This window comes from Nipponia nippon, unplaced genomic scaffold (assembly GCF_047370975.1).
Source record: "Nipponia nippon isolate SJK-2023a ecotype South Korea unplaced genomic scaffold, ASM4737097v1 scaffold_3, whole genome shotgun sequence".
Lineage (NCBI taxonomy): Eukaryota > Metazoa > Chordata > Aves > Pelecaniformes > Threskiornithidae > Nipponia > Nipponia nippon.
Genome location: NW_028262347.1, coordinates 2,090,625 through 2,105,740, shown reverse-complemented (window position 1 = coordinate 2,105,740; position 15,116 = coordinate 2,090,625). Strand labels below are relative to the sequence as shown.

Genomic DNA, 15,116 nt, shown 5'->3' with positions numbered 1-15,116 from the left:
ATGGCTCCCAGCCGTCAGCAGGGGACACGAGCACTGAGACGGGCAAAGCCTCGTCCTTTACTGGCAAAGACCTGCACAGCAACATTTTCAACAAGGCTCAGGGCTGGGTCCTGCACTTGGGTCACAACAACCCCAGGCACCGCTGCAGGCGTGGGGAGGAGCGGCTGGGAGCTGCCCGGCGGGAAAGGGCCTGGGGGTGCTGGTCGACAGCCACCTGAACATGAGCCAGCAGTGTGCCCAGGTGGCCAAGAGGGCCAATGGCATCCTGGCTTGTATCAGGAATGGTGTGGCCAGCAGGAGCAGGGAGGTGATGGTGCCCCTGCACTGGGCACTGGTGAGGCCGCCCCTCGAATGCTGTGCTCAGCGCTGGGCCCCTCACCCCAAGGCGGCCATGGAGGGGCTGGAGCGTGGCCAGAGCAGGGCAGCGAGGCTGGGGCAGGGGCTGGAGCCCAAGGCTGGGGAGGAGCGGCTGGGGGAGCTGGGGGGGCTCAGCCTGGAGAAGAGGAGGCTGAGGGGAGCCCTCATCGCTCTCTGCAACTGCCTGAAAGGAGGCTGGAGCCGGGGGGGTCGGTCTCTTCTCCCCAGGAACAAGCGATGGGACGAGAGGGAACGGCCTCAAGCTGCGCCAGGGCAGGGTTAGGTTGGGTATTAGGAAAAACTTCTTCCCGGAAAGGGCTGTCAGGCCCTGGCCCAGGCTGCCCAGGGCAGGGGCTGAGTCCCCATGCCTGGAGGTATTTAAAAGCTGGGGAGATGTGGTGCTGAGGGACATGGTTTAGTGGTGGCCTTGGCAGTGCTGGGTTAACGGTTGGACTCGATGATCTTAAGGGTCTTTTCCAACCTTAACGATTCTATGATTCTATGATTTTGGTTGTTGCAGCTATTAAACAAGCTGTCCTGTAAGGGATTTCCTTGCAAGGGAGGTGGCAGGAGATGCGTTGGGCACATCATTAATCTTTTCTCTAGATGTGAGGGGGTTGCGTCCAAGGCTGGAAGCCTTCCTCCAGCCTTCCTCTTCTCTCACATCTCTCTCTCTCCCGCAGAGCAATGGCAGCAGGGATGCAGGTGGCTACCTTTGCCACGCTTGCACGCAGCAGCGCTTTGGCTCTCTGACGCCACTGACCTTTTTCCCAGCGCTTCAGGAACAGCCCACCCAGCTCTAATGAAGCCTTCCAGCACCCCAGAGCCCTGCCTGCACCCCGGAGCCGTCCCAGGTGCAGGACGAGGCCTGTTGTCACATCCCAGCTCCAAAATCAGGTGGATATTGGAGTAGGATTTCAGACCAGCTCTGAGACGAACCCTCCAGGCTCTCTGCAAGGAGGTGTGAGACCTTTTCTCAAGCCCTGCCTTGCCCTCCAGGAGCTGGTCGGCACAGCCTGCACGGCACAGAAGAATATGCACTATATAAAATGTATCGAGCAGGATGGCTTTTTTTTTTTGAGCATTACCCCTCCATAACCTCTGTCACCAGGAAAGCGCCTTTGGTAACCAAACTGCCAGGACATCCCCACCTATTCCATCACATCACGCCTTGGTGAAATCCTCTGATCCGCTGAAGAAGAGGAAATGCGACACTGAAAAGTACCCAAAGAAACACTGTATTCCTAGAAAACAGACTTTTCCTGGAGCCTGTTTTAATGAGGAAAATTTCAGTATCGGTTCTGGGAGGAACTCCTTAGTCTCTCCAAGCTGAATTAATTTTTCTTACTTGCAGCAGAGGGGTTTCCCCAGACTCTGTTTCCCTTCTCCTGCAGCAAAAACGGAAGAAGAGAGGCAGCGTCTGAAGAACTGCTTTGGTTTGGTTTCAATCGAACTCGGAGACAAACCGGAGAGCATTTTTAATGCTGAAATTAAATTTGTAACAAAAAGAAAAAGCCTTAACGCTTTCTTTTTTCTCTTCCCTTCAGTTAAGAAGTCGTCCTGGGTTGCATTTATTTACCAGCCATCACAGTAGCAATGCGCAAGCAGCGTGGCAGTCTTGTAAATCAGATGGTAACTTCTCCGTTTGAAGACACCGTGGCTCGTTGTACCAGAGCCTGTGTCATGCGGAGATCAAAACTGAAACTCATTTCAGAAGAGCTCTGCTCTTCGACGTGGGCCTGGAGCCGTGAGCCATGCCTGCCAGAGGAAGCTCATGCATCCTGTTTATTTCCATGGTATTCATTGAATAGCAGCTGCTTCGCCAGCTCTCCTATCGCTTTTGAATCACTGACTCCAGAAAAGCTTTCCCCGTTCTGCTCACCGTTCATGGGCAGGAGTTCATCCAAGGCTTCGGACATTGAATATAACTGCAAAGTTCAGCGCAGACGTTGGACCAGGCCCTTCCAGCGATCCCTTCCAGCCTCCGCTGTTTTCCGACCCTCCTGTGGTACGTTGGGGAGAGGCAGTGCCGCTGCAGGAGGGTTTGGTCCATCACACATCTAAAGCGCTGCTTCCTCCAGCTCCGATGGTCCAGAGCAGTGGCACAACCAGGAGGACAAGACACAGCGGCGAGGAAAGGACGTGGAAATAAGTTGTTAGATACCTACTGGTTTCCAGCTGCCTGCTGAAAACCCTTTTTCCATCCAGCTGAGAAATGGCAGCTGCCACCTTGCCGTCATCTTCTGCCTCTAGGGAATGGCGATACTGGTGGCTGGCGAGCCCTTGCTGCTGCGGAGACAGATTTCACTCCAACCCAGCTTCCGTCCGTCCCCGCTGTCCTCCCCACCATCGCGGCTGGCGAGATGACCAACCAGACAAATCAATTGCTGTGCGTGCATTATTTTATATACAATATATATACATTTATACGTAAACCAGCATCAGAATAAAGCTGCCTGTTCTGTAGCAAGGGGGAAATGAGTGGATAACAACTGAGGATGGAAGAAGGGAAAACACGCAAAGGAAAATAGGTCGTGTTATTGCCTTCAGTCTTGGGATAGTGAAATCACTCCTGCTTGCGGTCCCCTGCGAGCGGCTGGAGCCAGCGCGCACCTGGGGTCGGCCAAAAACGCCTCCGAAGGATGCCTGACCTGCACACGAGGGCTGACCCCTGCGGCCGCAGCAGGACGGTGCCGGCACCCTTCGCTGCGGTTGCAGGTTCGCCAGCGAATGGCTGAAAGAGAGCAGGAAGGGGGTAAGGACGCGGCGGAGGGTCCCTCTCTCTCCGTCTGCCGTGAGCAGCGCTGCTTTCTGGGTTTTGGGGCGATTTGGGGGTAAAACGGCTCTAGGGAAGGGGCTGGTGTCCAGCTGGCCCAACTCTGGCCTTGCTCCTGACCAGGGGATGGGTGCTACTTGGGGCAGGGCAGCCCAGCTTCACCCCCCGCACCCAAACCCCGTCCCCTGCACCCCAAACGCTGAGGTGGGCAGCCCCCAGCCCACTCGCTCTCTGCCACCTGCCAGCACCCGCAGGGCCACGTCCTCCGAATTCTGGCTCCCGACGCAGAACACCCACCACCTCCGCGCCACCCTGGGGTGCTCGCAGGGCTCACCCACCCCCCGTTGAGCCGCACGATGGGACAACCACGCACCTTTGGGTGCTGGAGCAGACTCATCCACGAGAGTCACTTGTTCAGGCTGGGAAGAGCAGCCACGTGTCCCTGGGGCGAGGATGCTCCATGCGGAGGGCGGCTGGGGACCGGGATGCGCTCTACCATGTGCTGCCGCCGCTCAGGGAACCATCCAGCTTTCCACCCGAGCCCCGAGCATCCTCCGGGCTGGCGGGTGCACCGAGTTGCCCGGCAGTGGGTGCTCAGCCCGTGGGGAAGACGCTGGGTGGCAACATCTCCGTGTTCCCAGCAGCAGGAGCTACCATGGGGATGGCCGTCACCACCTCTGCGTAGTGCTGCCCCGCGCGCCTGCGGAGGGGAGAGGAGCGTCACCAGCACCCGAACGGCTTTCCCCAGCTTTCAGGAAAGCGCAGAGGCTGAGGATAGCTCATCGCTGGGGTGGAAAGACCTCACAGTGCTTGGCACACTTACGTTTTCATCCTCCAGCAGCAGCAGGCCACGATGCCGGCGACCACCAGCAGCGGGAGCCCTGCGGGAGAGACGCAGCAGCTAATGAGCATCTTCCGACGCACAGCCGAGGGCACGGCCCGGCTGAAACAAAACAGCTCGGCAAAGAGCCGAAAACGTTTTGTGCACGTTCGCAAGGTGCCCTCCTCTCCCGGGGAAGAAATTTGGGTGCTGCATCCTTCCCCCCTTGGAGGTATTGCCCTCGACTACAGCATAAATCTCCAGCAGCCCCGAGGAGGGCTTTTAAGCTAAAAATTAAAGAAAATAAACCCCTGCTTGCTTGCCAAAATAAGCTTTTTGCTTGGCTTACCAATGTAAGAGGCCAGGGTCTGGATGGAAACTGGAAAAGAAGAGAGAAATGGAGATTTTTAGCTGCAAAGCCAGGAAAGGGGGGGATGCTGGGGGCACCCTCACTAAAAAGGGGGGTGGAGAGAAGGGAAAAATGCATTGAAAAAGTAAGAGCCTCGTTGGTTGAAATGCAGCCCCGTTGTTAGAGGCTGCCTGACCTGTGGCGTGGCCCCTAGGGGCGGTGGGCAGCGGGCTTGTCCCCAGAGATGTCCCTGAGGCCGTCCCCTCTCCCGGTGTGGATGTCTCCAGCAGCGGGGGCATCTCTGGCGGCGTGGATGTCCCTGATGATGGCCCATCAGGTGCTGGTGGTATGGGTGACCGGCCGGCAGCTCTTGGCAGCCCGGGTGTTGCTGCTGGAGAGGGGCTGGGGGTCAGGCTGGTGTTGGTGGTTCCTGCTGGGGAAAATGGTGTAAAACCTTTTAATTTAAAAAATTAAGGGCACACTCCAGGTAGCACCATTATTTCGGTGCTCAGCCTTGTGCCCAATTCGGGCAGTTCGCGGCAGGGACCATACAGCCCATCTGGCAGCTATGAAATGGCATAAATTCAGACAATTGAATTAATTTGATCACACAAATGAAATATTTTGCTTTCCACACCACGGTGGTTGGGCTTTTGCCATGGCCACGGTCACAACGGCCTCAAACCAACCCCCGTGGGATGCGTTCGCCCCTTCCTCACCCCTCTGGGTCATCCTCTCCGTGTACAGCGCAGTCGGGAGCTCAGGGCTGGGCGTTAGTGGAGGTAGAGCCGGATCCCCTTCGGGAAGACACAACGTGGAGACACCGTCAACGGCAGCGCCCACGCCACCCCACATCCTCCTCCGCCACGCCGGTGATGGAGGTGTCCCCCCTTCCCGGTCCCTGTCGCATCCCGGCTGCCGAGCGAGGGCTTACGGATGCATTGCAGTGTGGTGCGGGTCCATTCGGGCTCGGTGGAGCCGTCGCGGAGGATGCACTGGATGAGGCTGGAGGTACCGGCTTTGCGCTTGTAGCCCGGGTTGCAGGTGTAGCGCAGCCAGGCATTGAGCGGCGTGTTGTTGCCCACATCGATGTGCGCGTTGGCCACGTCCTTGGGGCGGCTGCATCGCGCTGGGATCAAAAAAAAAAAGACATGGAGATCACAACAGGGAGATTAGGCACCCTTTGGACCCTGGCTCGCTGTGCTGAACAGCATCCAAGGGGGTCAAATCCTGCCAAGGGGTGGGAATGGGGTATTGGTGCTGCTCTGGGGCTGGGAGAGCCTCATCCAGCCTGCCAAAAGACGGTGGTGAGATGGCTGTGCCTGTGCATGGGGGATGGAGAAGGGAAAAGCTCTGTTTCTGGCATGTTTGCGGTCACTTGTAGCAGCTCCTCCAGTTGACAAAGCCTTTTTGCAGAATTTCATCCCCCTGCAGCGACCGGCCTGGGCCGACAGCCCCGGCTGCATCCCGCCACCGGCTGCTGCATTTTGGCTGCGCTTGCCACCCCCTTTTTTCTCCGCTCATTTTGCAGCTGGATGCGAAAAATTCCAGGTGCCATGCGAGTCCTCCAGCCACTTCCGAGGGGTTTTTTTTCCCTGCTGGAATCTGCAGCCCACGGCCTCGGAGGCGGCTGAAATCTGAGCATCCCGTGGCCGGGCAATGGGGCAGTGGTGAGCTATGAGTTATGGCTTTTCTTATTCCCAGAAGGAGACGTGCTTCCCCTCGACCCTGATTTGAGGTCGGTTTTGCAAGAGGGTGCTACAATTTCACTTCTTTTCTGGTGCAATGGAGAAAGTTTCTTGGTTGCCCCAAGACCGTGCCTGCGCCTGGACTCCTGCCGCAATGTGGGCACAGCTCACCCGTGACCCCCGCTGCCAGCTCCTGTCCCCCCGCGCGAGCCGCTGCGGAGAGGTGATGCTCCAGCGCCAGGACAGAGAGACGCACAGCGGGGATAAAGCAACATAGAGCCAGGCTGGAGTGGTCCACGGCTGGGATGGAGCGATGCACGGCCAGGATGTGATGCACGGCTGGGATGGAGCGATGCAGAGCCGGGATGTGATGCATGGCCGGGATGGAGCGATGCACGGCCGGGATGTGATGCATGGCCGGGATGGAGCGATGCATGGCTGGGATGGAGCACTGCACAGCGGGATGTGATGCATACCAGGATGGAGAAATATGTGGTCGGGATGAAGTGATGCACAGATGGGATGTGATGCACAGCCAGGATGCAGCAATGCATGGCCGGGATGGAGCAATGTACAGCTGGGATGGAGCGATGTATGGCCAGGATGCAGCAATGCATAGCCGGAATGGAGCGACGCATGGCCAGGAGGGAGCGATGTACGGCCCCGATGGAGCAATGCACAGCCGGGATGGAGCAATGCACAGCCGGGATGGAGCGATGCATGGCCAGGATGGAGCGATGCACGGCCGGGATGCAGCGATGCATGGCCGGGATGGAGCGATGCATGGCCAGGATGCAGCAATGCACATCTGGGATGGAGCGATGCATGGCCGGAATGGAGCGACGCATGGCCAGGATGGAGCAATGCACAGCTGGGATGGAGCAATGCACAGCCGGGATGCAGCGATGCACGGCTGGGATGGAGCAATGCACAGCCGGGATGCAGCGATGCATGGCCGGGATGGAGCAATGCATGGCCAGGATGGAGTGATGCATGGCCAGGATGAAGCGATGCACAGCCGGGATGGAGCAATGCACAGCCGGGATGCAGCGATGCATGGCCGGAATGGAGCGACGCATGGCCAGGATGCAGCGATGCATGGCCGGAATGGAGCGATGCATGGCCGGGATGGAGTGATGCATGGCCGGGATGGAGCGATGCATGGCCGGAATGGAGAGATGCATGGCCGGGATGGAGCGATGCATGGCCGGGATGGAGTGATGCATGGCCAGGATGGAGCGATGCATGGCCGGGATGGAGTGATGCACGGCCAGGATGGAGTGATGCATGGCCGGGATGGAGCGATGCATGGCCAGGATGGAGCGATGCATGGCCGGGATGGAGCGATGCATGGCCGGGATGGAGTGATGCATGGCCAGGATGGAGCGATGCATGGCCGGGATGGAGTGATGCACGGCCAGGATGGAGTGATGCATGGCCGGGATGGAGCGATGCACAGCCAGGATGGAGCGATGCATGGCCGGGATGGAGCGATGCATGGCCAGGATGCAGCAATGCACAGCCGGGATGGAGCGATGCATGGCCGGGATGGAGCGATACACGGCCGGGATGTGATGCACAGCACGGAGGAATTGATGCCTGGCACGGATGGAGCAATGCCCAGCTGGGCTGAAGCGACGCCCCACCGGGATGGAGCAGTGCCCAGCCGGGATTGATGCACATTCAGTATGGAGGGATGCACAGCTGGGCTAGGAGCAGGATGGGGACGGGAGCACAGCGGGGACAGGAGTGCGATGGCAGTGGGGACAGAAGCACGAGAGGGATGGGAACGCGCTGGCGATGGGGACAGGAGCCTGCCAGGGACAGGAATGTGATAGCAGCGGGGATGGGAGCACGATGAGGATGGGAACGTGATGGTGATGGGGACAGGAGCACAGTGACAGTGGGGACAGGAGCACAACCTGCTCCCCCAGGCACCCAAACCACCCGGAGATAAAAATCTCCTTAATCTTAAAAATCTCCTGCCCCAACTTGTTCTGTATCCCCAGAACATTCCAGTGGTGTCTGCTCCGTTTCAGTGCCGGGGTGGGTCCGTGCCGTGTCCCCTGGCATCGGGACCCCCTGAAGAGCTGCAGCCGATGCGCCCGGAGGGCACGAGCGATGCGGCGGCCACGCGCGTGTGAGCATGTCAGTTCGCAGATTCCGCTCAAGGTGGCGGTGGAAGTTTCTGGGAGCGCATCGAGGAAACGCCACGGGCCATTTCGCAATGCCCTCGCACATCGCGAGACCTGAAGCCGTGCCATAAAATGAATGAAAAGCCCTTCCAGTGCCAAGAGAGCCCGCAGCCACAAAGGGAGCGCAACCAGAAGCATCAAAATCCAGAATCCAGCAGGAAGCATCAAAAACGTCCAGGAAAAACAGGGACCTGCGAGTCCTGCTGATGCCTTTCAGCTTTTAAACCTCATCTCACCATCCTAATCCCACCAAAGCACTTTTTTTTCCAGTTGATTTGACTGTAAAATGATTTCCTCTTCCAAAAAATGCCCAAGTCCTTCGATAGCAAGACGCCAGGATCTCCGCTCTCCGGGACCACAACCCCGGCGTCTCGTGCCGTCGCTGCAAGGATTTCCGTTCGCTTCATGGGACGAAAAAGGAAAAGGGGAGGAAATCTTTGAGGATTCAGGTTTCCAGCGCTGCTACAGCCCTGGAGATGCGTGACCGAGATTGAGGCTTTCTTTTATACCTCGGCAGGGAATTGGAAATGGTGCAAAACGTGGATGGATGGGGAGAGCCGTGACTGCGATAAAGCTCTTGCTTCCAAGCAAGGAGAACTGCAGTAACTACAGCCCTCTCCCTTTCTTATTTGCTTTTTTATTGAAGCAGACGGATACAATTCTCCGGATCTGTGCACCACCAGGGACTTGCACGCAGAAAAAAACACCACCTGTCTTCTGTTTTCCTGTTTAATTCCAGGAAAAGCTCACAAGACTTTCCCGGGACGGCCAAAAGCATCTCTCCGCTTGTCTCCGCTCCCTCTGAACTTTGCACGTTGAATTTTCCCGTTGGTGAGTCAGCCCAAGTGCTCAAAGACTCGTCGCGTCGTTAGCCGACCTCCAAAACGAGCCGCGGTGACAGGTACCAGCCTTCCTGGGAAAATACCTCTGGCTGCCTTATTTCCATCCGAATTCCTGGATCCCACTGATATTAAATTTCCAGGTTGAAACGCGTGCACAATATTTGTGGGGTTTTTTTTGTATTTGCATGATTAATTTCTGATTTCACTTGGCTTTTTGGCTTTCTCCGCCCGTGAACTCAAATGATGGCGGTGAGGGTGAGCTCATCCCGGCACGCTGGGAAGCCAACCACGGAGGCGCCGGGCACGTGGCCGGGATGAGTCCCGGGGATGGAGACTCTGCCATGTGCTGGCATCCCATGTCGCGGAGGTGCCCCCCTCCGGCTTCGCGGGGCTGCGGGGGGATGCACAACCACAACTAGACACCGGAGAATCCACGCTGGGAAAACTTAACTCCTTTTTCTTAGAAAATTATCAGCAAAAGGGCCAGAGCGGCGCTCATTTTCTGTTAATGGTTTAAAAAACCATAAGCCAAAAGTGGAGAGAAGAGAAATTCCAGAAGTCTGTGCCCAAGACGGGAGAATTCACAAGAAACGCCAAAATCACAGAAATAAATAAAACTTTTTCATGTATTTAACTGAAAAACATCTACAATCAATCGGCTGTGCCAGGGCTGGAAAGCCGGAGAGGACGCGATGCCTGGCACGAGCATCACAGGATGCCTCAGCACGGCCAGTGCCAGAGCGGCTGCGGCACCTCCCAAATTATCCAGCAGCTGAATTAAAAGCAATAAATATTATTCCTGTTCTCTAACACCCCAGATAACCACGTTTTCTGCCCCAAACGACAGCCCTGATGGCACCACCGCTAGGACGGGGCTGTCGGAGGGTATTGCTTTCAGGGAAAGCTATTTTTAGCCTGGCAGCACACTCATTTTTGACGCTGGAGTCATTTTACAGCTCTCGCTGCGCCCACTGCCTCTTTAGAAACAGGAATAAATTCATCTTCTAGAGCGTCGCAGCTTCATCAGCAGACGGGGGCCTGGAGAAGGAAGAGCTGTCCCGAACCTTCACAGTCCCTTCCAGCCTTATTTCCTGCGCTTCCATGCAAATCCTTCACGATTCCCACATTTTCAGGGAATTCGGCATTTACTAATGGTCTCGCCGCCGCTGCCAGCGGCTCCCTGGGGCTGTCAGCGTCGCCGCCTCCTCCGCCGGCTGTGCCGAGCTGTGATGGTGATTTTTTTCCAGAGTTGCTTTTGGAGCGGTGAGGGATGGGACATTCCCGGTCTGGCAGCGATGCTCAGCCGTGGATGAGTCACAGTCCCGGGAAAAACCCACAGATCCCACCCGGGCTGCACATGGCAGCTGCGGTGATGCAGCTCCCGTGGGTCCGTCTCATGGACCCTAAAAATCACTCTCAGCCTCCCGGGACGCTGGTAGGGAGGTGGGCATCCAGGGGGGTGCAAGGGGAACACAGGGGTGCAGCTGGGGCACCCTGGGGAGCAGTGTGGGTGCCCAGGGGGGAGCGTGGCTGCCTCAGGGGGTGCATGGGCACCTAGAGAGAGGTGCGGGCATGCAGGGAGCAGCGTGGACACCCCGGGGTGCAGCGTGGGCACCTCAGAGGGGTGCCTGGGGCACCTAGGGAGAGGTGCGGGCATGCAGGCAGCGGCGTGGGCACCCCGGGGTGCAGCGTGGGCACCGCAGCGGGGTGCGTGGGGCACCTAGGGAGAGGTGTGGGCATGCAGGGAGCAGCGTAGACACCCTGGGGTGCAGCGTGGACACCCCGGGGTGCAGCGTGGGCACCTAGGGAGAGGTGTGGGCATGCAGGGAGCAGCGTGGACACCCTGGGGTGCAGCGTGGACACCCCGGGGTGCAGCGTGGGCACCGCGGAGGGGTGCCTGGGGCACCTAGGGAGAGGTGCAGGCATGCAGGGAGCGGTGTGGGCACCCCGGGGGGGAACCCAGGCACCCCGGGGAGTAGCGTGGGTACCCCAGAAAGTTGAACGAGCACCCCGGGGACGGCGTGGGCGCCCCGGGGAAGACGTGGGGATGCCGGCGGCGGGTCGGGGAGCCCGGGGAAGCCCCGCTTACCGGTGTCGGCGGCGGCCCGGGACAGGAGGAGGGCGACAGTACCGCAGAGCAGCGGCAGCAGCGGCCTCGCCATGGGCCGGCAGCAGCGGGGCCGGGCCGGGCCGGGGGGCTCCGGGCTCCGGCGGGGGCTTCTCGGCTCTGCCCCGCCGCCCGCCCCCGGACACGACCGGCGTGGCCCGACCCGCCTTCCCCTTTCGCTTTCGCTTTCGTTTGGAAGCCACCGGGAGGAACGGACCGCCCTGTCGGGAGGGGGAGGGATGGGGCAATGCCCGGGGGCGATTCGGTACCCGAGGGGGGAATGCGATACCGGGGAGGGGGGATGCAACACCCTGGGGGTATGAGATACCCCGGGGGGATGCAACAGCAAGGGGAGGTGAAATATCTGGGGAGGGGGGGGCAATGCCCATGTGGTACCCGGGGGGGGGGTGGGGTGGTACCAGCGGGATGCAGTATCTTGGGGAGGGATGCAATTCCTGGCAGGAGACGATGGAGCACTCGGCATGGGTATGCATCGCTCGGGGGATGCGGTACCCAGGGGGAATGCGGTGCCCTGGGGGGGATAAAATTCCTCCCCTCCAGTGCCTGGGGGGGATCTGGTGGGGTGCGATGCCCTGGCAGGGGTACCCTGAGGCTGCAGTTATCACAGTGCTGGAGCTCGCTGGTCCCCAGGCAAACCTCAAAACTGGAACTCAAGCTATGATTGAAGGCCCTGGAAGATCTGCAGAGCTCCCGCAGTTGGACTCCACCCTGCAGCGTGCCTGGGCCTGCGCTGCTCCCACAGGTCCTGCTTACAAGAAAGCCTCCAAAAGCTGCCCTACGGCTCCTCGCTCACGGCCTCCTGCCTTTGTCTGCCTCCGTTCCCTCTTCTATTGACCGCAAGTCATTTTGTCTTAGCAGCGAGTATCGGAAAATAGCTTCACAATAACTATGAAAGGGGAGAAAAAGGGCAATTAGGAGGATAACATTTCATGGCCAATTAGCAATTCTTCTTGACAAGTGGGTAAATTCTCCTTCTGCCCATCAAGGAGAGAGTGTTAACCTCCGTTCACCTCCCCTGAAGCAGAAGAAAGTCGCTGCTGGTGGCCCAACCAGCTGAGAAACCACTTGACCCTGCCAAGTGTACTTTAGAAAGAGCAAGGAATGAGACTACAGACCTCAAGAACAAGGCACACACGCCTGAGGATCGCTACTGGAAACATTCAGCACCACGCAGATGAAAATCCCGCACCAGTTATACACCAGCGTGCTGGTTTGGGCTGGGAGAGAGTTAATTTTCTTGGCAGTAGCTACTATGGGGCTGTGTTTTGGATTTGTGCTGGGAACAGCGTTGATAACCCAGGGATGTGTCGTTATTGCTGAGCAGTGCTGACACAGGGTCAAGGCCTTTTCTGCCTCTCCCCCCACCCCCCCAGCGAGGGGGCTGGGGGGCACAAGGAGCTGGGAGGGGACACGGCTGGGACAGCTGACCCCAGCTGGCCAAAGGGATACCCCACACCGTATGACGCCATGCTCAGCACATAAAGCTGGGGGAAGAGGAAGGAAAAGGGGGGACGTTCGGAGCGACGGCGTTTGTCTCCCCAAGTCACTGTTACGTGTGATGGAGCCCTGCTTTCCTGGAGGTGGCTGAACCCCTGCCTGCCGATGGGAAGCGGTGACTGAATTCCTTGCTCTGCTTTGCTTGTGTGCACGGCTTTTGCCTTACCTGTTAAACTGGTTTTACCTCAACCCATGAGTTTTCTCACTTTTACCCTTCCGATTCCCTCCCCCGGCTGGGGTTAAACCACGACAGTCCTTTTTGGCTTGAACGAAGGGTTCAAGATCACAAGAGGTTGGATTGGAATGTGCCAGATTGGATTTATAGCTGTTATTGCTGTTGAGCTATTAACTGACAGGCTCTGTGCTTGCCACGGGGCTTGCCTTGCTGTCTGTTAGAGTCTAGTGCTCGTTAACGGCTGGGAGCAATTTGATAACAGCAATGGCCGTGTGCCCGGGCTGGCTGATGGCCAGGGCATCGTTGCTGTTTCCATACTGCTGTACTGAACCGGCTGGAACGCCGGTGTGACCTCGAGCGGAAGGGACTGAGACCTGTGGATGAGTTCACGTGGGAGTAGGACGCCTCAAAGCATCTGTGGCCGTGGATAAATCCACACCAGAGCAGGTACATCTCAAAGCATTTGTGGCTGAGATTATGTCTGTGCCGCAGCAGGTATACCTCTGAAGGGACTGTGGCCCAAGGATAAGTCCACGCTGGAGCAGGTACACCTTGAAGCATCTGTGGCTGTGCATGAAGTCATGCTGGAGCACCTCAAAGCGTGTGGCCATGGATAAGCCCACGACAGAGCAGGTATGCCCCTGGAAGGACCGCAGCCATGGGTGAGGCCATGCTGGAGCAGGGTCACTCCTGAAGGGACTGTGGCTGCGGGCAAGGTGACGCTGGAGCAGGTACATCTCTGAAGGCATTGTGGCCCATGGAGACGTCCACGCTGGAACAAGCGCACCTCAAAGCAACTGTGGCTGTGGATAAGTCTATGCCCCAGCAGGTATACCCCTGGAAAGACCCTGGCTCATAGATAAGGCTCCAGTTGGAGCAGGTACACTCCTAAGGAACTGCAGTCTGTTAAACAACGACAACAATTTAAGTGATAATTCAGATTCCCAGGGCTCGGTGTTTAAATTCTTGTTGTTTGAGCACCCTCTTTAATCAATGTACTCTGGACAGGTTGGGATTTCACATGATGAGGATTATGAAAAGCCATCGGCAGGTAAAAGTTCATAATCAGCTTATGCAAGAAATAACTGAGGGTAATAATACTGGGATTTAGTAAAGAAAGTACAGTCTGCGAAGACTTTACCCTTCTTCTCCAAGCATTCCTTCAAAAGCCATATAAAAACAAATCCTGTCATAACTGTTTGTGGGATAGGATATTTGCGATTCTTGTGAAAACAAGCTCTGTAGCTACTAATCTTTCATAAGATAAGCAAAACTATGTGTGAGAGTTTATATGTTGGCCGAACTGGAGAATTGCAATGCCTGAGAACGGCACATTTTCAATAGGAAGCCTTTCTACAGGACAACCAGGGGATCAGACCCAGTCAGCATGGGTTTATAAAAGGCAGGACCTGCTTGACCAACCTGATCTCCTTCTATGACAAGGTGACCTGCTTAGTGCATGAGGGGAAGGCTGGGGGTGTTGTCTACTGGACTTTAGTAAGGCCTTTGACACCGTTTCCCACAGCATTCTCCTGGAGAAGCTGGCTGCTCATGGCTTGGATGGGCGTACGCTTTGCTGGGTAAAAAACTGGCTGGACGGCTGAGCCCAGAGAGTGGTGGTGAATGGAGTCAAGCCCAGTTGGCGGCCGGTCACCAGTGGTGTTCCCCAGGGCTCAGTGTTGGGGCTGGTCCTGTTCAATATCTTCATTGATGATCTGGATGAGGGGATTGAGTGCACCCTCAGTCAGTTTGCAGACACCGAGTTTGGCAGGAGTGTCGATCTGCTGGAGGGCAGAAGGCCCTGCAGAGGGCCCTGGCCAGGCTGGGTCGATGGGCTGGGGCCAACTGTGTGAGGTTCAACAAGGCTCAGGGCCGGGTCCTGCACTTGGGGCACAACAACCCCAGGCACCGCTGCAGGCGTGGGGAGGAGCGGCTGGGAGCTGCCCGGCGGGAAAGGACCTGAGGGTGTTGGTCGACAGCCGCCTGAACATGAGCCAGCAGTGTGCCCAGGTGGCCAAGAGGGCCAATGGCATCCTGGCTTGTATCAGGAATGGTGTGGCCAGCAGGAGCAGGGAGGTGATGGTGCCCCTGTGCTGGGCACTGGGGAGGCCGCCCCTCGAGTGCTGTGCTCAGCGCTGGGCCCCTCACCCCAAGAAGGCCATGGAGGGGCTGGAGCGTGGCCAGAGCAGGGCAGCGAGGCTGGGGCAGGGGCTGGAGCCCAAGGCTGGGGAGGAGCGGCTGGGGGAGCTGGGGGGGCTCAGCCTGGAGAAGAGGAGGCTGAGGGGAGCC

At 57.8% G+C, this 15,116-nt stretch overlaps 2 protein-coding genes across 7 annotated transcripts in view; one reads left to right on the top strand and one right to left on the bottom strand.

Annotated features, from left to right (window-relative positions):
- The window catches only part of FBH1 (F-box DNA helicase 1), a 28,516-nt gene extending 25,688 nt beyond the window's left edge, over window positions 1-2,828 (top strand). For all 3 annotated transcript variants that reach the window (XM_087767419.1, XM_087767420.1, XM_009462640.2), the window contains exon 21: window positions 1,041-2,828. In XM_087767419.1, coding sequence (XP_087623545.1) covers window positions 1,041-1,160 — 120 coding nt within the window. In that variant the 3' untranslated portion in view covers window positions 1,161-2,828. The remainder of the gene's footprint in view (window positions 1-1,040) is intronic.
- On the bottom strand, window positions 2,578-11,324 carry LOC104010514 (uncharacterized). Of its 4 annotated transcripts, none has more exons than XR_015706834.1 (8): window positions 11,117-11,324; window positions 5,237-5,431; window positions 5,022-5,099; window positions 4,499-4,735; window positions 4,303-4,332; window positions 3,957-4,014; window positions 3,507-3,833; window positions 2,578-2,712 (listed from the first exon to the last, which is right to left on the bottom strand). XR_015706834.1 is itself a non-coding variant. In XM_087767427.1 (7 exons), exons 1-7 carry the CDS (start codon window positions 11,187-11,189, stop codon window positions 3,728-3,730), a joined length of 777 nt encoding a protein of 258 aa, XP_087623553.1. In that variant the 5' UTR covers window positions 11,190-11,324; the 3' UTR covers window positions 2,975-3,727. The 4 variants fall into 4 exon arrangements, 2 of the variants coding, with proteins under 2 accessions (XP_087623553.1, XP_087623555.1); XR_015706833.1 differs by lacking the exon at window positions 2,578-2,712 and adding an exon at window positions 2,954-3,091; XM_087767427.1 differs by lacking the exon at window positions 2,578-2,712 and having other exon boundaries at window positions 2,975-3,833.
- Between the last annotated feature and the right edge of the window lie 3,792 nt (window positions 11,325-15,116).